Source organism: Anabrus simplex, chromosome 3 (genome assembly GCF_040414725.1).
Source record: "Anabrus simplex isolate iqAnaSimp1 chromosome 3, ASM4041472v1, whole genome shotgun sequence".
In the NCBI taxonomy this organism is placed as follows: Eukaryota; Metazoa; Arthropoda; class Insecta; order Orthoptera; family Tettigoniidae; genus Anabrus; species Anabrus simplex.
The window spans coordinates 286,698,980-286,723,661 of NC_090267.1; the positions used below are offsets into that span (position 1 = coordinate 286,698,980).

Genomic DNA, 24,682 nt, shown 5'->3' on the forward strand with positions numbered 1-24,682 from the left:
CTTTTTTGAGATGTCGATCTTGTCGCAACTTGACTTAGTAAAGTATAATTCAAACATATCACTTCACTGAATTACTTCATTTCTTAAACACTTATTAATACAATAGAATAGATTTATTTATCATCAACAGGTTATTTTCCCAATTAAAGATGATTCAATAAAACATAATATACAACAAATACACCTTAAGTAAATAACACTAATTTCCTAAAATAATAACCAAGTTCAAACTAAATCTATAGACCTTTTTATATGCATATTTACGAAACCTTAAATAAACAAAATAAATTAATAAAGAAAACTCAATCTCCTTAAATAAATTACATTATTAAACTACATCTAGTAACATTTACATCTTTACATATCTTACAGATAGGGCCTTACATTCATGAGGTCATTAGGGCATGTCTGATTTTAGACGGGGGTGAGAGAAAAAGGTCCACTGATTCACCCACCTTATTCAGTGATGTTAGTGCCCTCACAAGCCATGAGTTAGCCCGAGCCACAGTTCTCACTTTAGGCAGATGAAAAATGTACCTTTGCCTAGTATTTTGACGAGGAACATGTAATGGAATCAGCTCCAGTAATGTTGAGCAATCCGCTCTGTTCGTCTGACACTTATAGAGAAAGAGGGCATTGGCACATCTGCAGCATGCGTGCAATGTCTTCATACTCATAGTCTCACAAAAAGACTCGTAATCAGATGGAGAGAGAAATACCCAAACCCTTGTATCTGATCCATTTCATGAATCATATTTGGACTCTTTCCAAGTTTTGTATTAAATACTGCTGAGAAGGTAGCCACACCTCGCAACAATATTCTAACGATGGCCTGATTAGAGTGCAAAACAAAGTTATTAGAGTTCTAGGAGAAACAAATTCAGCACAATTTCTTTTTCAGAAAGCCAAGTAATTTAAACCCTTTCCTAGAAATCTTGTCTAAATCTTTCTCGAAGGAAAGACCATAGCAGTTTGAAAGGGTCACACCAAGATCATTTATTTCATTCACACGAGCTATTTCGAAATTGCATAAATGGTAAGGGTAATTTACTGGTTCCAACTTGCGTGAAAATGTAATTGCGTTGCATTTTGAAGCATTCAAACCAAGGAGCCACTTTGTACACCAGTTACTTAGTAGGTTTAAGTCAGGCTGTAACAACTTACAGTCCAACTCACTATTGATTATTATTGATAATTATGTCTAACCTAATTAAGAACCAATATTTAGCAAAGTTAGCTTGCCATTCAGCGAGTATGGCGACTTCTGTAGTTCTCAGTGTTACATCTCTGGTCCTTGGCCGGCTATGGTCTACGGAATGGCTGGAGTATTCCCTCTCATCAGGCCTGGTCTGTTGGCTGGTTCATATTCATCTCCAGGTCGGTCCACCTAGAAATTAGCACGACATATCTTTCTTCATTCTCGAACTAATGTTAAAATCAAATAATTCCAACGAGTAAATGTTCATTTTGGAGCTTCTTAAAATTATAATCTCTCATCAATGTCCTTATATTTTTCGTATTAACCTGATCAATCAGATATTTAACACTTGGTTTAGTGTCTTCATTCTTATCTTTGCCTTATTTAAAAAAAAAATGAAATCTATAATTTTACATGATAATTCTATTCTCGAAGGCTTAGTAATCGCTTAATTTCTCTTCCTAGGAAATGATTCCTGAATATTTTCCCTCTTCTCTAAGCTCTGTTTTTTTTAATGAGCTTCAACGTGTCGAATTGCTTCGTATCGGTCCAGCTGGTGAACGTGTTTGATTCAAATTTTCTTATTTCACGTCGCGATTCCTCTCTTCAAAGTTAAATAATGTGTATTACACCATATTTTCTTGTTTAAGATGGGTAATATGTGCGTAATTCGTCTATCTTCCTTTTTGTCGCAGCTGAATTGATGTATGTCCGTTCTCTAACTCATCAGATTAGTAAGTGTAGTAATAATATCTTATATTTTACTTGTTTCTCTGAAACAGTTCACTTGATACTGCTCTGTTCACCGAGCTCGATAGCTGCAGTCGCTTAAGTGTGGCCAGTATCCAGTATTCGGGAGACAGTAGGTTCGAACCCCACTGTCGGCAGCCCTGCAAATGGTTTTCCGTGGTTTCCCATTTTCACAGCAGGCACATGTTGGGGGCTGTACCTTAACCCTCTACTGCATGAATTGTTTTTCGTTTCCGTTTGGTGAAGAAAATTTCAAGCTTTAATGTTCAACATACGCTCAATGTTTTAGATATACCAGCAATTCTTAACTGGGCCTAATAGCTTAACATTCGTATGTGATGTGGATTGCCATATTGGAATATGTATACGATTTTTCACGATTTTACGCTAAAAGACCGAACATTACTGCCTACTGGCCATGGGTACGTATTGCAAGGCGCAAGTATACTTGCACGACCGTAGGTCGGTAATGTCTTCGAGGTTGAGCCAGAGGTACTCCTGAAGCCTGTGGTAATATGATGGGGAGGGCCCACGTAAAATAAACGGTGGTTGATTCGCGTGGATGTTGACGGGGTGGGAGGAGTATCTTTGGCTGTAGGGCTGTTTTGTCTTATGTTATGTAAAAATACAAGGCATCACTGGGATATGTGTTTAATTGACTGTACAGTTGAAGGTGTGCTGTAAAACTACCTCTGTCTATAATATTTATCCATTTACACAGGTGAAAAGTTATTTGTTGCCTAATGGCAACAGTATGCAGTAGAGGGTTAAGGCCACGGCCGCTCCCTTCCCACTCCTAGGCCTTTCCTGTCCCATCGTCGCCAAAAGACCTATCTGTGTCGGTGCGACGTAAAGCAACTAGCAAAAAAAAAAAAAAAAAAAGTTCTGTTCTCTCCTCATAGCCTTGTAAATTGTATGCTCCTACTTGGTCTTGGCCTCCTGTGAACTTTTAACTTATGGTTCTTTTCATACAAATCCGGCCTGTGTGGTCCATACCTCCACTTTAACGCCATTTTGGAACATGTCAGAAAATGCAATGAGCACACAGTGTAACAACGTTCTTATTGGGCCATACAGCTAATCAATTAGGTCCATGCCATCAGAGGTCATGACCGATCTTGGTTCTTGCCAACGTGAAGCAGGACTGCTCGATTAGGCTCAGAGGATACATGACGCCATAATCTCTAGTGGGTAGTTTTTTGAATTTCTACTACCCGATTTGCGATGAATGTTTTCCATTTTTGTTGGACATGTATTAATCCAGGTAAGGACTAACAGGGAATCTGTCCATGTGTGAATGCTCCATATATTTAGCCGTAAGCCACTAGGCTTTTTTTAGGAGTCACGATGTTAAAACAGCACCACATAGTTCAAGTTGAGGCAGAGTGATCTGCTTCAGAGGAGCCACCCCTGATTTGGCACCCAGTAACATGAAGATTGTCTCATTCTCCTGATTCGTGGATCTCAGTTATAAACATACGCCATATGCCTTTCCAGAGGCATCGCAAAATCCATGAAGTTCTATATTCTTAACGTTTCCACTAGCTAGCACTAATCGAGCTATTCTTATTTTCTTGATGTGCTGAAGCTGACTAGAAAGTCTGTTCCTGTCCTGGAGTAGTCGTGCATTGAGGTTTTTCATCCCAAGCTGAATTTTCTTGCGAATGACGCTGATAAAAATTCTACATAGACCCACTACTGGAGATAACACTCCTAGAAGATCAAATATTGATGTGATTTTAGAAAGAAGTCATCTTTCAGTAATAGTGTTTGCATTCATTTGACGGGGAATGGGGTTTCCAATAACCTGAAATTCATCTGTGGAAGACTGCCACGTTAAGCCTAAGGTTTTTCACGATATCACTGTTGTCGTTTGTAAGGTAATGCTGATTCTACCTCAGATGAGCAACTATAGATTTTAATAATACCAGATTGCTCGAGCATCATTTTCTTAACACAAACCCACCACGACTGAGGTCTTGGAGTTCTGAATGAATAGCTACAGCATCATCTAATGTGGTTGTTCCAGATATGCAATCATCTACATAGAAGTCCTGTTCCACAATTCTGGCTGCTCTGAGAAAATTGTGTTCTTCGTCCTTTCCGAGCTGCTTCAGGCATCTCGTCGCAAGGAACAGTGCGGACGCCATTCCATACGTCACTGTAGTCAGGACTTGTTTGAAGAGGGTTTTGCGGATCCTTTCTCCACAGCATAGTTTGTAAGTGATAGTTTTCAGGATTTACATTAATCTCGCGGTAGATTTTCTCTATGGCAGCTGATACCAAGTGCGAAGAAAGATCTCTGAAAGACTGCAATATGGAATGGTGCCTTTGCCTTTTAAGGCAAAGAAGATGTACATTTCTTTTTTTCTGTGATGAAATTGTTTTGAGAGCCACTGTCACAAACAGTATAAAAGGTTGTACTAATGTCCTTGACAATGGATGTACTTAGTAACGCGTTGAGGAATGAATTCTCATGGAATGATAGCTGTCTTGTGTACTGTTACTGGCATCCAACGCTATGTCTCTGAACACTTGATGCTGACAATCTTTAACATTTTCATGAAGCAGAGTATGATGATATTTGTGACATTTAATTGAATTTAAAAACTCAACATTTCCACCTAATCGATAATGTTTTTAATGTGTGTTTTAATATTAAGGTAACAGGAATGTGTCCTTGTTAATATATATATTGTCTGTGCGCAGAATTTGAAAATAATGGTATTTCTGTATCGGTCTTGTACACAGTAACAAGGAAATGTACGTTTTACTTGTCCGTAATTTCTGTCTATGTACACGCATCACGAGAAAACGATTGAAGAGAATTTCATGAAAATCGGTGTGTTAGGTCGGGGGATGAGCCACTACAATCTAAGCTATAAATCATTTTATTCACGCTGTGTGAAATGGTAGTTTAGAAGACCTGAAATGCAATTCTCAAATATTTATATTAGTGGTGCTATCGATAAAAGCTACATAACTGAAGTTATATAGAATTAAATTTCCGATCATTTATGTCTTATGCATTTTTACCGTACCGGCTATGATAACACAGATATTCATGAATTTGTATTTTTGTTGGCAAGTCCATATCAGTGCCGAGCCACAAGAAAATGGGTTAACAGAATTTAATGAAAATCGGTGTATAGAGTTGGAGAATAAGAAACTACAGTCTAAGCTATAAACAGTTTTATTCACCCTGGATGAAATTGTAGTTCAGGGGAAGGCACCTAAAATTTAATTTTTAAATACCTATGTTATTGGTCCTGCCAAAATGTACTAGTTAACAAAAGTTATAGATAATACAATTTCCTATTATTTGTGTTTTATTCAGTTTTACCTTACCGACTATGATAAGAGTGGTATTTCAGAGTCGGAAGAAAACTAAATATGAATGCCTACAATATCAAAAGCGTATAACATTGATCAACAATAACATTACATTGACCATTGTTTGTTGTGATATTCTTTCTCTCTTGTGGTGCCACTCAGCTCCGATAGATAGGATTACTGACGCATACCGAGTATAACAGCCTGACTGAATATTGGTGGAAAATAGCTGGGGAGTTGGAAAACTTTCTTCTTTAACATGCCATTCCTCTGGTTCATACATTACCTGATACTGCTGGTATGTAACACACTGGTTTATCATAGTATTTCAGCTATTCGATCCCTACTCTGACGCGCTGTTTTGAATGAGCAGTGTTACGGCAGAGACTGGTTTAGTAGTAGTAGTAGTAGTAGTAGTAGTATGCCCTGGTCTAGATTTACAATTTACCAGGCGAGTTGGCTGTACCGTTAGGGGAATGCGGCTGCGAGCTTGCACCCGGGAGATAGTGGGTTCGAATCCCAATGTCGGCAGCCCTGAAGATGGTTTTCCACATTTTCCCATTTTCAAACCACGCGAATGCTGGGGCTGTATCTTAATTAAGGCTGCGGCTGCTTCCGTCCAACTCCTAGGCCTTTCCTATCCCATTGTCCTCATAAGACCTATCTGTGTCGGTGCGATGTAAAGTCACTAGCAAAAAAGAATTACAATTTAGGCCGATTCCAAATTATAGCACGAAAATTCACTAATAACTCAAAATTCAACCCTGAAAAGAACCGTTTCGTAAGAAAAGCTTCTTCCTCTTCTCTTTTATAAAATTCTAGATTCATTTTATTCCAAATTAGCAGTGAAGAGGGGTTTCTCCTGTGGCTTGGAGGGAAAATTTGCCTCCAACTCTGATAGTTTTTTCCGCCACCAGTGTATGATTTGAGATTTTCTGACTCATCAGGTAGTCCTAGGAAACAGAGTTTTTCCGTGGGACTCTCCACTATTCGAACAACCCTTCCCCCCCCTCCGCCAAAAAAAGACAAAGAATTTTCACGGAACACGGCTGTCTGTGGCCTGGTCATTCAAGCTCTGGAACTTTGGACTGTTAGATCGGCAGCATAGTACTGTTCCTTAAAAGTGGGAAAATGTGTGCTTTTCCATTTGATTATTTCATAGGTTATAAACTTCATGGTTCTGATCCGTATTGAATTGCAAGTACAATGTAATTATTAAATTAATGTAGTAATGGTCCACCTTTCAATACTATAATATGTAATATTCTAAATTTAGATTATTATTTAGAATATTACATATTATAGTATTGAAAGGTGGACCATTACTACATTAATTTAATAATTACATTTTATTTGATTATTTCATATGAAAGCATTGCTTTTAATCACGCCATTTCTACTGACGTCATTGTAATGACCTATGTTCATTTCAGTTGGGAAAACTACTAAGACAGTCTTTCTGAGGATGTAAAAAGGCAGGTGGAGAGCGAGTGCCTGCCATTATAATGAAAACTCCCCAACCTGATTGTGACTGGTGGTAGGCAAGCGGGCCTACCATTACAATGAACATTCCCCAACCCAGTCTTCATACAAGAAAAGTCGTTTGGTGACTTCCTCGTTGCGTTTCTAGGGTAACGTTAATTGCTATGCAATTTAATCAATCTTGCTCACAACATGTACACTGCCTATTTTAGAATTTTGTATACAGTTTAGAATGCCATAGCAAAGCACGGGTACATCAGCTAGTTATGTAATAAGCCTAAACAAAGGTAGCTGAAGGTGTCTACAAAGTAGAAGAAACATGTTTTATATAAATAATAAAATAAACAATATTGATTTGGTGGAGCTGTTATGTTTTTTAATTCATTTAACTGCATAACATCAATACGGAAAATCCAGATGATTGCTTGCAAATTTGTTGCAATGTCGGCAAGTTGACGTAGAGGCGCATGAACTCAGGGCCTGTGCTGGACTCAATTACTGCAAAGTGTTGTCCTTGGCAGTTTTGAATCCCTTGGTGAGTGGTGGTGGTGGTGGCAGCAGTGGTGGTGGTGATTATTGTTTTAAGAGGAAGTAGAACTATTCAACCATCCTCTACATAACGCTAATCAGAGAGAAAAATTGAAGCGATCTGACACTTTGAAACATGAAGGTATCAGCCAAAGGAAGTAAAGGGCCACGAAGGGCATGAAAGTTAGTCTCCCGAGGTTTCGCAACCTAATTCCATCTGGGTCAGAAAGGAACAACAGTTGACTAAGGGAGGATGGATAGGATAGATGAAAGTGAGGAACCTGGCACAAGTGCAAGCAATGCCAGGACTCAGCTTAGTGCCCCATGGTCGCCAACACGCTCCCAAGGCGAGAGCCCCTAGGGCCCCTTTAATTGCCTCGTACAACAGGCAGGGAATACTGTGGGTGTTGTACTACTGCCCATCACCCCCAGGGGGAAATCCTTTGGTGTTGTTTACTCGTATGAATATAGGACATTTAAACATTTGATGTTGTTCCTGGCATATGCAGCACTCATTAGCAGTTTGAGAAAGATGATCGATGGCTGTGACTGACTAGTAAACCTGTGTGGTTTTTCAAACTTTGAAGTCTGATTAGTGGTCGCGTTGGCCGAACATAGCCGTAAAATTTGACGTTTCTTCTCCAAGAAATTTGAGATCCTTAAAACTGACATCATCTTGGGTAGAAAAGTTAGTTTCGAAATAAGTCTGATTTGTCTTGATGCACATACCAACATTTCACATAATAGCAAGTCCTGAACGTTTGGCTTAACTTCTAATGCTTCATGTGCATCTGAACTGCCTTGAAATATGTTATTAAGTATGGTTAGATCATCTTCACTTGGTTAGGGCTTATTTGGAATGTGTAACAATCTTTTAATATGTTCTTATACAATTGGTTTTGGACAGAGATATTTATATCTTTGTTTGAATCAGAAACAGTAATGTGTTTAGTATTGTCCCATGCTTCGCCCTTTATTGAAATAGTGAAATTTCTCTGTTAAATCTGGGTCAGCTATGAGTAAATTCTCAAATGTACAGTAGAGTCTCGATTATCCGACCCAAACGGGACCTGGGGTATGTCGGATCAGCGAAAATGTCGGATAATACAGAATTACTTTGAAAATTAACTAAAACAAACAGGAAGCCCGTACTGTATTACTAAAACAATAACATGTTTTACAGCACTCTATTTATTGAATTATCAGTTCAATTGCACAGTACATGCAGTATTGAACGAAAACATTCCAAGTATCTTACGAAAAGAAACTTGCCAACAATCAAGGATGAAAGGAGTTTCCGCCGAGATTTCCTCTTCAGTGTTTCCAGTACACCTCGGTCCACTGGCTGGCATAATGATGTCACGTTAGGACGGAGGAACGTGATTTTGATGTCACTACTTCTAAGTTGCTGTTTATTTGGGTGTGATGGAGCGTTGTCTGTTTGAAGGAGAGGTTTTCTAGGGAGAGTGTTTGAAGCTAGAAATTTTTCTACATCTGGAACAAACTGTGTAACAAAACAGTCTTTACAGATGTCAGCAGACATCCAGGCAGCCTTCAGATTCGTGTAATGGACTAGAAGAGCATCAACAGAAATATTTTTATAAATGCCCTAGGCTTCTTTGCTTTACCAATCATAAGCAATTTTCCTTTTAAGTACCCAGTAACATTACAACAGACAAGAACAGTAAATCTTTCCTTACTACGCTTGTAGCCAGGTGCAGACGTCTCGGCTTGGGCTGCGAGAGTTTTTGATGGCAGAATCTTGAAATTTCGCCTAGTCTCATCACAATTAAAAATCTGTTAACCGGTTAATCCTTCAGCAAGTATTATTACTTGACATTCCTTTTTAAATTTCACAACCTCGTCGGATTTAGCTGACAGTTTTTCTCCACAGATATTAAGCTGCCTAATTCCGTACCGTTTTTTCCACCGATGAAGCCACCCAGCACTGGCAGTAAATTTAGGGTCCCCTTCATTAAACCTCCTTCTGGAAATACACCGCCTTTTCTTGCAGAACGGGGCCAGATATTGGCAGGTCCTTTAGTCTCCACCAAAAGTTTAAAATTAAGTCTACCAGTGTCGGATAACACGGAATGTCGGATAAGCGAAGGTCGGTTGAGCGAGACTCTACTGTATCATGAAAATGTAACCATGAGGTTAGATAGTCATCAAATGTAGGGGCATTTATCTTTGGTGGTATAATGTTCCTATTACAACTGGTGGTGCTTGAATTAACAAAATTTTCATCACTGTTGTTTCTTGTTTTAAGTACTGGTAGTAAAGTATCCTACCGTTGGGCTCTTAAATGGTCAACAAATTCTTTGGATTCTTTTCAGTATACCCTCCGTGGGTGGGGGATGTAGACGATGAAGAATACACCCACAGTATCCCCGACCTGTCGTAAGCGTTACATGAGGAACACCATGGGTTTACATTACCCAGGAGCAGTACCATTATGTAAGGAACACCACAGGTCTGGGCGTTGTCTATGATTAGTACCATCATGTGCTTCCTACCGAGGAGGGGGAGCGAGCGCTCGGCTACACAGACTAGTGTCTGGCGAAAGGACGAGGGAAAGTGCTGAACGCTGCACTCGAATGTGTTGGTTCCACAGTGTTCTGACTTGGTCTGCATTACCTATAAGTAGTACCACTATATTAGGAACACCATGGGTCTACGTTGCTTGTGATTAGTACCACTAAATGACGAACACCATCCGTTTGAGCACTGCCCGATATTAGTACCGCTATGTGACCGACACAATGGGTCTGCGTTGCCTGAGAGTAATACCATTCTGTGCGGAACACCATGGGTTTGTGTTGCCTGTGGGTGGTACCATAATGTGCGATACGCCATGGGTCTACATTGCATGTGAACAAGACCATGTGTATACGTGGCCTGTGATTAGTACCACTATGTGAGGAACACCACAGATCTAGCTGGTGCCCTTCATTAGTCCCACTGTGAGGAACACCATGGGTTTGCATTGCTTGTTAGTAATATCCTTGCGTGAAGAACACCATTGGTCTGTTTTACCTGTTAGTAGTGCCATTGTGTGTGGCATGCCATGGGCCTACATTACCTGTGGTTAGTACCACCATCCGAGGAATGCCATGAGTCTACATTACCTGTGATCAGTACTCCTATAGAAGGAACACCATGCTTCTGCTTTACCAGTGATGAGTACTATTATGAGGGCCGGTGGCTAGATTTTGGACCCCTTTGGACAACAAGCATCATCTCAAAAAATAAGGCATTGCGAATTGGATCCACTGACTGTTTTGGATTGGTAGTAAGTTTTTCATCGTCATTTGTTTTAGATTTGTCAGTGGATACATTTTGTAGTTTTAATTATAGTTTCATTTCATTGTACCTCTTACCATTAGGGGCCAATGGCCTAGCTGTTAGACCCCTTTAAACAACAAACTGTCATCATCTTCATCATTGTCAATTTTGCTATATAATTGTAATTTCAACTGAACATTTTGAAATTCTTCATTCAGTGACTGTGATCTATTTAATTTTATCTGGATTAAGCTATGCTGCAGATTTTGTATTTCACTTTTAATTAATGTTTCTGTTCGGCTAAGTCTGGCCTTTGGGATTCCTCAATGTTTTGTAGCTTGTTTACAGGCTGCTTCGTCCATTCTCACTAGTGGTTTGATTGTGAATTGCGCTGGATCAGAAATGGTTATTAGTGCTACTTGCTTGCTTATCAGCTGCTATAGGAGATGCAGCATAGTAAGTAGACTGTGCTTCCGGGCATTCAAGCGGACAGTTTCTAGAAGGTGGTGGATCGTTACCCACCGCAAATAGCGGAGTCATGCATTTGTTATATTTCACTCGGACACTATGTACTATATCTTGAGCATAAGTGATGGTTATATTTCCATTTAATAATTTCATCACTCCTTAAATATTGCCAACTGATTCGATTAATCACGGACCGGAGCACCAATTTTTGTAATAAAATATACTTGAATCATACAACAGCACACAGTTAGATGTTATGACTAGTGTTTATCTTATTCCCTTTTGTTTTTTATATAATACAAAACAGCCAACATCATTATAGTTGAAAATAATTTTTAAAAAATTACACATGTGAAAGGAAGCGTGGACAGAATGAAAGTTCGAAAAGCAGCAGGATTTGATGAATTGTGTGTGGATGGTCTACAGTGGTCATATAGGCTATTTAGATGTATTTGAAAAAAAAAAAAAAAAAAAAAAAGAAAAAAAAAAAAAAAAAAAAAAAAAAAAAACCAAGAAGAGCAATATGGCTTTTCAAAATTGAAGGTCATCACTAGACCTCATCTGCACTGTGAAGCAGTTAATGGAAAAACATTAAGAATACATTGCATTATTTACAAAAGGCTTACGAAAGTGTACCTGAAGCAGAGGTATGGAAAGTTCTGTAATGCAATGGTAACGATTTGGAAAATAAATGAAACAGTCCATGGTAAGCAATGTACAGAATTTTTTTGCGGCAGTGTCCAGAGAGATCTGAGAAGAATGGTGTAGTTTTGGAATGCAACTGGACTATGACAAGGTTGATGATGATGATGATGATGATGCTTGTTGTTTAAAGGGGCCTCAACGTCTAAGGACATCAGCCCCAACTATGACAAGTAAGTATGCTGTCACCACTGTTATTCATAATAGTTACGGATAAAATTGTGAAGGAGGCAAAGGTAAAATATGGTGACAGGGAGCTGAAGATAATAGTTTGCACATGATATTTTGGTGTGGGGAGCAAGCAGAGAGCAAGTATAAGGGCACCTTGACTTGTTGAGTGAGATTACTGAAAGTTATGGAATAAATATCAACATGGAAAAAAGTAGGTTAACCCTTAGTGCCGTGCGTTGCCATATGGCAACGATTTTTGCACCTTTTTCTTTTAGTACTGTTGGCAGCAAGAAAGAATGTGGAGAACTGTGGTGTCATCCGACAGAGAAGTGTTTGTAGAATCGATTAATCACGTTTATTTAATTTTAAAATCTACTGATGTGACACAAGGAGTGGTGAACTCTTGGTTATTTTCAGATTCCTACGAAATGGCCAACAGCTTTGCATAAGAAGGATATAAAATTAATAAATGAAGATGTTTCATTAGATTATATTGTCAGTAGTGTTGTGCACATTTAATTATATATGTTGTAAGCTTTTGAAACAGTATGGGTGCACGATGCCGTAGTAGTGCTTGTTGAATCATTAGCATTGCCATATGGCAACGCTAGGCGTTTATACTCAGTAAAGTTTCTGCAGCTGTCAGATCATGTTACTTTATCCTAATTCATGCATCTTCCTTGCAGGAAGGGATTTTCCCTTTCAGAAGCACTGGATATGCTACTGACTTTAAATCTCGATGGTGATTTTAGTGGAAGCACCCGATGTAAGTGTAGTTACACATGAGGGTTTCTGATGATGAAGATTTTGGCGGGCTTATTGATAAACTCAGCTCTTGACAGTTACGTGCCAGTGCTGAAATGAAGCTTGTAAATATTGAAAGAATTAGGATTAGTTACGATGATGGTGTGTTACCAGAGGATGAAGTGCTTTTTGTGTTTATTGATGCAAGATCTGTTTGATACATGAAACTGCAAATGAGCAGGTAACTGATTGAGAAAATAATAAATCAAATTACAAACCAAGATAGACCAAAGGGGCTGATTTCGATATAGGGTGACTGTTAACATTTCCGGAGTCTAATTACAGAAAGTACAAATCCATGAATATTGTTGACATTTTAAAATTGTTTGTGGATAACCAGCTGATTGAACATTCAGTTCGAGAGACCAGAAAGTATGCAGTGTTTTAAAATTGTACAGACCCACAAATAACTTCTGATGAAATTCCTTGCTCTATCACCATATTTTTCATTTATGGATACAAGTAGTTACCCTCCAAGTGTTCTTATTATGACACGCAGGATTATTCGAAGACAGGAAAAGATTGTGCCTAACATGCAAGTAATGAGGGAAGGCTTTTATTTGCCTAAGAAAATACTGACTACTGTAGTTACTCTATAGTGTGTAACTGCATCTTAAGTTCTTTGGTTCTGTGTTTTCCTATTTTTGATTTTATTCTATTGTTACAGTGAGAATTTTGTTTTGACAGGCAAAAAACTACATATATCTCTCTCTCTACTACAAACAAATAGATTTTTCTTCATTCAATAATTCCATATTTTTAGCTGTGATGTGAATAAAAAGTAATATTCCATATTCTTACAACAAATAATGCTGAGATTTTTCAACACTGTTATTCCACAACAAACAAAAAACTACTCTGTAACTAAAATTCTTCTATCAAAACTCATTGTTAAAAAATTGGGGCTGGGCTGAGTGGCTCAGACGGTTGAGACGCTGGCCTTCTGACCCCAACATGGCAGGTTCGATCCTGGCTCAGTGCGGTGGTATTTGAAGGTGCTCAAATACGTCAGCCTCGTGTCGGTAGATTTACTGGCACGTAAAAGAACTCCTGCGGGACTAAATTCCGGCACCTCGGCATCTCCAAAAACCGTAAAAGAACAGTTAATGGGACGTAAAGAAATAACATTATTATTATTATTATTATTATTATTATTATTATTATTATTATTATTATTATTAAAAAATTGCCATATGGCAACATCAAATATCTTATGACCTAGCCTTCCAAAAATTTTGAAACTTGTTTCATTAGTTTATTTTGGTCCAAAACATGTGGTAAAACACAACTAATTAATTAATCTTAGAAAAAATCAATTCAGGTGCTAATGGGTTAAAGGTGTTGACAAGAGGGACAAATCTTGAAATTATGGAGAGCTGCAGGTATTTGTGAAGCAAACCTATGGAGGATGCAGGTCTGGACATGGAGATCAATTTAAGGATTCAACAGGGAATTGCATTCTTCCAGAGGGTGAGAAACATGATGTGGAGGCTGGTAGTTCCAATGAGGTGTAAGGAGGTGAGATTATGACATACTGCTGCTGGCATATGCAATAGAGATGTGGACATTGAAAAAAAGACAAGATAATAAAATACAGGCCAGTGAAATGAAATTTTTAAGAAGTACGGTAAGAAAGACAAAGGACAGAGTAAGGAATGAGGACATCAGAAAGGAAATCAGAGTGGAAAAGCTTTACGGCAGAATGGAGATGGATAAACTCAAATGGGTTCTACATATTACGAAGATGGAGGAGGGTAGGATGCTGAAGCAGATGGATCCTAAGATAGAATGTTGGAGAGCAGACCCAAAACGATAAATTGAAGAAACCTGGATTGGAATGGAGTTAAAGAGGAATAACTGTTGTTGGATTGAGGAAGATGGAAAGGTGCCATAAACATCCCAACTTGGCAGGAGCTCGAAAAGGGAGATGGACAGTGATGGCCTTTTAATGTCGCAGTAAATAGAATGTTACCTTTCGGGTAAATATAAAAATTTTAACACATAGTATGGACTAGGCGGATCATCCATCTCCCTATTCACTGTGATTAAGTCAATACGGACTGAATACTGGCCATTATGGTTAAGATTATTAATAGCTTTTAATGTCAGTCTTGACAAATGAAAGCAAATATAATTGTGACAAGCATTGTTTATAAAGATGAGGATAAGATTAGTTGCGCTAACCAAACAGAAAATTGATACTTTCAGCAACCTAGGATCATTAACAACACAGTGAGTGAACTTATTAGGGTACTGCTTCTAATGCAAAGAAGTACTATGACTTGGATACTACAATCATTCCTTTTATTAACAACAACTGGAATGCTTTCCAACTTCCACCAAAGCAAAATTAGGTTTCAAAATGCTAGTATTGAAATTACTGGTAATGTTGCTAAAGGAACTAGGAGAATACCTTTTAGTGTATTTTTTGTGCTGATAATTCCTTCCTTCCTTCCTTCCTTCCTTCCTTCCTTCCTTCCTCCCTCCATGACTATTGTACTGTTTAACATTTAATTATTTCTGGTCCTACATTATTTAATGCTTTTCTTGTGATTTATTTTTTATTTTTTAGGTTTTATGTGTTTGTATGTTCCTTGTGCAACCATGGGAAAGAATTCATTAGAAGGTTGGAAATGAAGTGGGTTGATATTGTCCACCTCACATTATTCAATCTCACCGTCTTCAATGCAAAGAAGTACTATGACTTGGATACTACAATCATTCCTTTTATTAACAACAACTGGAATGCATTCCAACTTCCACCAAAGGTAAAAATTTTATTTACTTAGATTTCCTGATTACTCTGGGTTGTCGTGGTACTGTTGTGTTAGTGAAAATAGTTTAGTTACTTTGAGAATGACTTCTTGATTTTGTTAATGCCAGTTGTTTTGTAGTAACACCAGCCAATTTTATGTATTTTGATGTTATATGAATTACAGTACAGTTTACATCCGAGGCTCGTTGTACTGCTGAAAACGATTTGACATTTTTTCCTCCCCTTGCTGGCTTGCTGGGCCCTACACAAGGTGAGGTTTTACTGTCAGGGTAAACTCTCTTAGCCGTTGATAGTCCTCTAACCAGTCTCTAAGGCAGCATCGTTGTGATAAATTTGTGTGTCATTTCTTCACACAGGTTTCATCAAACCTGCTAAGGAAGAACTCCTCCACCTGCAGCCGTTGTTTCTCTCTTAATTTGCCTGGTTTGGTACTGGTCGCCAGACCCTCGGCCAAACAGTCGCAGGTGGTACCGTCTACTGTCACATACGATAGCAGGATGATCCTGACCTTATACTGTAAACGACTAGAAACTATATCAAGTCAGAGATGCCAAGTATTACGATTCAATCGTAATAATTACGAATTACCCATCGCAATTACGCCTTTACGAATCACACACCTCAAATTACGATTTTAGTTGATTTTTAAATCTAAGTGTATGAAGTGGTCAAAAAGATACACAAGGAATGCCATTACAGCTTGAATTCTCAGAATATTATTTCCGGATTTCTCAGTAATCATTTATACCCCTTTCCTGTCCCTGGATTAAGAATATTTCGAATTTTCACGCGCCGAACGCAGTGTGTGCTTCCAGTACTGGAAATATAGGCACCTGTGAACTGGTATATCTTGCGGAGTTGTCTTTGTTCGTCACATGATCAGACTTCCATGCAAATATGCGAGTTCTTTTGTCTTTGTTTTGGCGGCAAAGTGATGACAAGCTCCGTTTAATTGTGAATATTGTGTGCGTGACTGTTGAAGAAGTATTTATTGCGATTCAGTTGCCAAATTTACATATATTGCTCTTCTAGGATATATGGTAATCGTGTGTTGCGAAATGCGAAAGGTTTGAAATAATGAAGCGATTTTTTGTTCAGGAAAATACGTATGATTACCTAACCGTGACTAGTGACGCTAGTAATAAACCAAAAATAGTTCAAAAATTTAGGAAGGAATACTCGAAAGAATGGCCTGTTTACTGCGTTCCTCAAAATCTAATTCACGCATGTTTTGAAGTGTGTGTAGCAGCGATTTTTCAGATGCACATGAGAAAGAACAAGACTGGAGGATCCACATGATATCAAAAGAAAAAGCATATCACCATTGTACGTTTACCAAACAGGAACTACAAGCTTTCAATGATATGTAAGTTAGTAAGATCTCGGAAAAAAAATAATCTATGACCGCCCCCCCCCCCCCCCCCCCCCGGTACCTTAGCGGCTGCATTACGAATTGCCTTTCTTGAAAGTTGGCATCTCTGTCAAGTGGTGAGAAGCAAGAAAAGCAACTGTGATGGAATAAAGACCCTGCAGAAAGAAGATGGAAACATCTCTTGGAATGATTAAGAGATGAGATGTGACAGTATTTTGAAAAATTGTACGAGGGTTGGGGCAAAAGTCTCTGCATTATGCCCCACAGTTTTATTGCAGTAGTGTACAGGACAGTATTGGTTTCATGGTGCAAAATTATTACAGCCAAGCACACTTCCTACTTTACAGCACAGCACATACACAGTTGACATGGCAAAACAGTGTCTATAGGTCCCCAAAGTAATCCCCTGCAACATTCACAACACACTGACTGCGATGTGGGCGACATTGAATACTATCAGCGTCCCCATTTGCCGCATCACGTGTGAATTGGTCATCTGTTGTCGCACAACATTGGCAATTTTCTCTCGTGTCGCAAGCTGCCTACTACGTCGTGGTCAGGATAGTACAGTGGATGCTCCAATTCTTCCCATCCCTAGTGTCGCAGTTGCCGCCATGCACACTGCTTGATGTGGTTTTCCTTTGGCGTGCAGTATGATTTCACCTTCCACAAGATACGGACGTTTCCCCAGAACGCCACGTTGTACCTGTCGCACCAGGGAGTCCCTATAGTACTCTGTGCTCATTCTACTTTGTGGAATGAAGTGGCACATAATGACAACCCTGATGTCATATGCGACGATCACCATCAATTTCAAGGGGGAAGGATTCTGACAGAACTTCTGCCGCCTTCGTGAGTAGCATGTAGCCACACCGCAGGCTAATGTTTGAGTTCCGGTTCGTATACCCTGGCCTAAAGTTGATCGATGGCGATTATTTGTGACAGGAAGATGTTGCTTTTCCTTTTGCCAGCATGCTATGTGGTCCAAGTGTGTTGCATATCACCTCCACCGTTGAACTTCCATCAGGTGCATGCGGTACACACCACGATGCCATTTTGTGCAATGTCTGCAATATCCTGTGGATGATGTGTTTCTTGATGGCACTTGCCCTCTATAACTGCAGTTGAGTCCATTGTCTGCTTTCCTCCAGGAGCTGCCCGATGACGGCATGTGACACGTCAGCACACTGACGGGTCGTCCCGAGCATTGCTTTTCACCAGTTGACGCATCATTGCTGAAACATTCCTACCCACTACCACGGTATGGGAGGGCTTATTCCCAAGGACTTCACCAATTCACTGTGACACACTCGCATTTCTCCCGGCTATTTTGATGTATGCGCGCTGCTCAACATGAGTTTCCACCTCGCACGATGCTCACCATAATTCTCATTTCAGAGCATGTTCTATGCTTCTACCAGCAATCACAGAGCCATCTGTTGTGAATACACACTATGCCTGCATAGCTTCACGCGACAAATAGCAGTTTTGATCCACTGACATATTTGCACAAAAAAAAAAAAAGGAAGTTGCAATGCCTCTTTCCCTAACCCTCGTACCTATAATGGTGAAAATTTAAACATCAAATGGGAAACCATGGCGAAAGACAAGATTCAAAATGTGGAGCCTCCTACAACATGGATGGAATTGGAAAATGCCCTGAAGAACATGAGTAAAGCAAAGACAACAGACATAGATGAGGTAGGCTCTGACATGATCAAAATTGCTGGGGTGCAAGGATTGCAGTGGTTGTTGACACATATCCATTTAGGAAGAAGAAAAACTACCTGAAGACTGGACCAAAATGAGTCATTGTCCCTCTATTTAAGAAAGGAGATAGAGGGAAACACAACAACTACATGGGCATCACTCGTCTATCTCATGGACTCAAAAATAACTGAACAACTTATAGAAGAGATCACGCCGAGTACTGAGTCGATTGTAGCACACTATTCCACTGGTGCCAGGCATAAATTTCAATCGTATTCCATTGGTTTCACAGCAATTATACACGTTGTAGGCTGTTTATATAATCTTGGGATATATTAATATGGTATACTAAGTAAACTTTATCTCATCATACCAAAGTCATGTGTTTTTACGAAACATAAAATATGGCATGACGCCATATGTTGTCAGAATTTTTTGATGCTTTATATAGAATGTACAACACATATTTCAAATACATCAAATTTATATGATAATTCAAACTAACACAATATTTATGAAAACCTACTGAAATGCAAAGCAAGTACAGTAGAACCTCGATAATTCGAAATCGGTTAATTCAAAATCCTGCCTAACTTGAAAAGCTCTTGTTCCCCGGAAACATGAGGTACGGTTTTGCATGATATTTAAATTGTTTAATTCGAAATATGGGTAATTCGTAATTCGAAGAACAATCTGTCCCATTACCGAAATTCAGACTTTTAAATTCAAAACTGCCTTTAAATTTTAAATTTAGCCACGTCACGATAGAACGTCTCTTCCAGAACGTGCTGCGGTAGCTTTCTGTACTTTCACTCACTTCCATGTGTCTACAGTGTACTTCATATTTGCTAAGTTTGAATGAAATCTTAATTCTTCTGTATTCAGCGTTTTAAGGAGCACCATAATATCACGTAGCAGGCAGTGTGCAGAGAAGCAGAATCCGCTATCACTGGTGATGCCGACAGTTGTTGAAAAAGCATGGCTCACATAATCAGTGCCTACACACCGAACAATATTGTCAATGCCGATGAAACTGCATTGTTTTTTTTCTTAGTGTCGAGGCCAAACGGTCTTATGGTTTTAGAGGAGAGAAGTACCAGCTGGGAAATCGCACAAGGGTGAGGGGTCATCCTACTGTGTTGCAATGAACACAGTAGCTAGAGACCTCCTCCCATCGTTACAGGGAAGTTCGATAAGCCATGATGTTTTATGGGTGTCAGGCACTTTCTGTGCAAGGAATCTAAAATATGCGGATGGTACAGTAACCCGAGAAACAAAGCCTTTGCACAGGCGAGCCAGCATAATTTGTCCTCATCTTTAAAATATGTTTTTTTCTTTCATTGCATAAGGTTATGTTTGTCAGTGATTTATCCAAGTGCATTATTTGAATAATGTAAATGTATCTTTTAGGATACATTTTGGAAATAGTCTTTTCCATGGCATTTCAAAAGTTGAAACTGTGAATCAGGAAGATTGCATGCATTAATAGGTCTTAGAATACAGTCGAACCTGTCCTAACGGACACCCTTATTCAGTGGACACCTCCCTATATGGACAATTTTCCTCAGAACCAATTTTATTTTACATAAGACAAGTGTTAAATGGGCCTCATTTACGCGGACACCGCCATTTGTCCCGTCGACTTGACTTAAGCGGGCACTTTACACGTTGCAGGACAATTTATTACGCCGGACGACATGTCATCTTTTCTTTTAACACAGAGTGGACCGGTCCCGAGAAAACTCGTGTTTGCCTAGCTGAGCGTTGCGGACCGATCCCGAGTTATCTCGTATTGGCAGCAGGCCCAGCAGACTGAACTTCAGTGCTATCTTTTGAGATATACGGGAACTATTTGGAGGTCAAGGGTGATAGAACTCTGTTATGTATGGTTCTACACAGTCGATAGTCGCATTTCTTTTCGAGTGTTCTTCATATCATAGATTTTCTTTGCATTTCTTGACAACATGTTTACAAAGTTCGAAGAACCATGCAAGATGGCAGCGCCCAGGCATCGCATGTGTTTAGATAAGGATGAAATTATTTGCGAATTGTGTACCGATACAGGCTCCGCATATCTAAGTGATGCTGAATATTTAGAGTTCGATGATGAAGTACCTTCTAACGGAAATGTTTCAAATGATGGTGAGGATATAGCCTTATCTTCAAGGTGTGGAACTCACGTAGCGCAGAATGAGTCTGATAATTGTTTTAGGGTGTAAATATTCTAAATATTGTGAATGATGTAGTGTTTTCTGACAACTGGGTTATGGACAACAGTGAACCTACGCTAAAGGATTTTGAAGGTGCTCCTGGTATAAAGGTATGGCCTAATGAGTCTGTTAACATAGGACAAGTAGCAGGACTTATGTTTGGTGAGGAATTTTTTCAGTATGTAGGTGAACAGACAAACTTATACTATGAGCAGAATTCACATTTTCATAAAGTATCCCCTAAAACACTAAAGTGGACTTATGTCACTAGCAGGGAAATTTAAAAAAATGTTGCTCTGTGTATATTGATAGGGCAGTTGAAGAAATCATGTCTGAAGGATTACTGGCCAACCAATACTCTAACAAAAAAACCCATATTTCCGCAAACTATGAGCCGAAATAGATTTCAAGAAATACCCTGTATTTCAGCAACTATTCAGGAAGGCCACTAGAAAAATACACAATAGTCCTTCAAAAGCTAGTGAAATTCTGACAGTTTATTTGAATGCATGCACTCAGGCTTGGAGGAAGTTAGAAAGTGGCCGGGAACAGGGTTGTGCATGGGGTGAAGGGCAGCCGGTCCGCAGTGTGTTAAAACCATTCTTCAGACATAAGGAAATCCCTTTTGAATGTTTGTACTATTTCGAATGCAAGGGGAGAGAAGGTACATCGAAATGCAATTCTACCTAGTGGTGTATGGCCTATTCTGAGAATTCTAATTGCCCAGAAATGCTGCCAGAGACAGTTGACTCCCAAGTTATACCTGGGGATTTTCTTCCCTCCTTGCATCATTCTATTCATAACTTGGATTATGGCTGATTAGGTCGAGCTCAGGTAGTCAGCTTGAGAAGGAAAAGACAGTACAGGCGCTAATTAGTGAGACAGAAATACAGTACCCACCATAGCATTTCAGTTGTCTGTGAAACGTGAGTAACAAGGGGCGATCGTGTTTAGATCTCGAGGCAAGAAGAAATGTTATTATAGAAAGTGGCAATGGACCTTCAGTGAGAAAGCTTGCTGAAAAATTCAACTGCTGGAAAACTCAAATAAACACAATTGTGAATAATAGAAATGAAATTTTAAAGGAGTTTTCGAGAATATCGCAGTTCAGAAAACACGTGCTAACTTTACACAGACGAAGCTTCACGATTACTTCACGAAGCTGTAATGTTTGTAAATGATATAAAATCACTTATAACTCTCTATGAAATACTAACACAGAAATGACTTAGAATAATAAAAATGATGATATGTATGCTTATATTTAATGTGGATGTTCTTTACCATTAAAATGTTCGATTATTTTTACAAACTTGTTTTAGTGGACACCTCTCGTAACGGATATTTTTCCTCAGAACCGACGGTGTCCGCAAAAGGGAGGTTCGACTGTACTTTGTGACATGGCAAAGGTTTGGGAAACCGAACCACGATAGAAGTACCATAGCGGGAATTCGTACAAGGATAGAGTCATTGTACTGTGTTGTAATGTAGACGAAGGCGAGAGACTCTCTCCCCTCGTCATAGGAAAGTTCGATAAACCACGATGTTTTAAGGGCATCGGGTACTTTCCGTGCAAGTAAAGGAGATCTAAAATGCATACAGTACAGTAATCCAATGAGTAAAGGACTTGCACAGGGGAGTCAGCATAATTTGCCCTCATCTTTGAATCATGTTTATTTCTTTCGTTGCGTGGGGTTATGTTTGTCAGAGTTATCCAAGTGCATTATTTGAATACTGTAAATGCACCTTTTGGATACATTTTGGAAGTAGGTTTTTTGTTTTTTCTTCATGGCATTTGAAAGTTTAAAACTGTGAATCAATGTTAATTGCATGCAATAATGGGTCTTATAATATCTTGTGATGCAGCAAGGATTTTGGCATTTCTGAATTGCAAGTTGGCGGTTAATTCAAAATGACATAATTTAAAGTCCGATTTTTGCGTCCCAACGATTTCGAATTTTTACTGAACTTGTATTACACATTCATATTGTTACCCTCTGTGGGTGTCAGACACAGATAAAGAATACAGCCCCGGTATACCCTGCCTGTCATAAGAGGCAAGTGAAGGGGGCGACCTAGGCGTGGACACGGGTTGTTGTTTTTTACCATCTGTTGGACCCCCTGTGGATGGGAAGGGTTGAATCCACAGATAATCCCTGCCTGTCGGAGAAGGCAACTAAAAGGGTCGTGGCCATCAGTCCGCTCTTTACTTTCTTTGAGGGTTAGTTGTAGGCTTTCAAAAAATTTTATGTGCATGCTCCTGTGGCTGATGAAGTATCAATTTGAAGATTTAGATGCTCCTGGCTTGTAAATGAAATATCTTTCTGTGCCCCTACACAAGAACCCCAGTCGTCATTGTTCACATGATTGTGTACACCATTTGCACCAGCATCGTCCCCACCTATGAAATCACTATCAGTATCGCCACCGTCTTCCGCATCACTCGATACATCCGTCATGCTGTCAGTGCACTCATTGTCAATAGTGTTGTCGCTGTCATCAACACTTACATCTTTCTCTCCATCAGAATCCATCAGTAATTCGTAAATATCCAATTCACTAGTTCTCTTCTTGGTAAGTCACTGACCATTTCCACATAGAATATTGCCAGTATCTTCCATTTCTGTATATGTTTGCACAACTGTACAAACCGAATGATAATTCACACATAAACGAGGGAAAAACAATGCCTAGCTCTTTATTGTTTCCTATCAAAATGCATAAACTGCAATGAATATAAATAACTTATTTCTTACAACGTAAATTGAAAATTACGTGGATTTCTGCCTTCTTTCTTTCATTATTTTCTGCCTCCATTTCAAACTCTAGTATCACTGCCGTGATACAGTGACTGGAAGAACTTCGCCCAACCTTCACGGCTTGTGATGTAGCCACAACGTCACTGGCTGAATAGCATACGGTCACCGCCTGCCAGCCCGCCCGCTTACAGTGCTGGGCGTCGTGGGGGACGGAATGCCCAACATGAGCACCTCTCGTGTAGATTATCATACTCCAGCAAATCAAAAGGATGATTGTGATCTGATGATAGGGAACTCTGCGTTTGTTTTGGTGAACAAGTCTGAGGAAAAGTAAATATTCTTCGTCAGAAAGTGTTTCTGTTCATCATATGACTACATGGTACACAAATTTCCATTCAAAGATGAAGTTTTAATTAATGCAGAAGTTGCAAATACTTCTGCTATAAGTAAGACATCATTTTTTGTAGCTGTAGATGTTTCATTAACAAGTTTCCAAACATTCTGACTAGTGAAACGGAACATTTAGATAAAGAAACTGATATTCTGCACTCCCAGTTCTTTAACTTTCAACTCGAAGAAACAGACCTTGCAAAAGGAAGAATTGATGTTCAATGGGCATTGATAGGTTAGATGAAATCAGCTGATGGTGTACTTAAATATGACAGACTCTCTTAGGTGATGCTTGCTATTTTATCAATTCCACATAGCAGTACAGAATGTGAAAGGATATTTAGTGGAGTCACAAAGACAAAAACACAGTTCAGATCCTTGCTGTCTAAACAAACTTTGGAGAGATTTTTAACCTTAAAATCAGTTCAGCAAGGCAAGTGCTTTCAGCAAAAATTTAGTTCAGAGTTTCTGAGGGGGGCTAAGTCAGCTACGGGTGTGTTGAACAACAATCAGTTATAATGTGTTCAGCATACTGAAGGATGAGAAGTCACATGTTCCTAAAGTTCAGGTATGTCCAGTATTTAGTTTTCATGTATAAATAATGAAATATATATATGTAGGCCAAATAGAGTTGGTAATGTATTGAATTATAGTGAATTGGTACATGTTCTGCCATCAGTGATGTGTCATAAAATGTTGCAGTTCACTGCCAAATTTCTCCTGATTTTTTTACTTTTGAAACTT

General features: G+C 39.1%; 1 protein-coding gene across 10 annotated transcripts in view; it reads left to right on the forward strand.

Annotated features, from left to right (window-relative positions):
- Positions 1-24,682, forward strand: part of Pcl (polycomb protein Pcl) — a 374,533-nt gene that overhangs the window by 250,074 nt on the left and 99,777 nt on the right. For all 10 annotated transcript variants that reach the window (XM_067143090.2, XM_067143088.2, XM_067143087.2 and 7 more), the window contains one exon: positions 15,294-15,489. In XM_067143090.2, the coding sequence (XP_066999191.1) occupies positions 15,294-15,489 (196 nt within the window). The remainder of the gene's footprint in view (positions 1-15,293; positions 15,490-24,682) is intronic.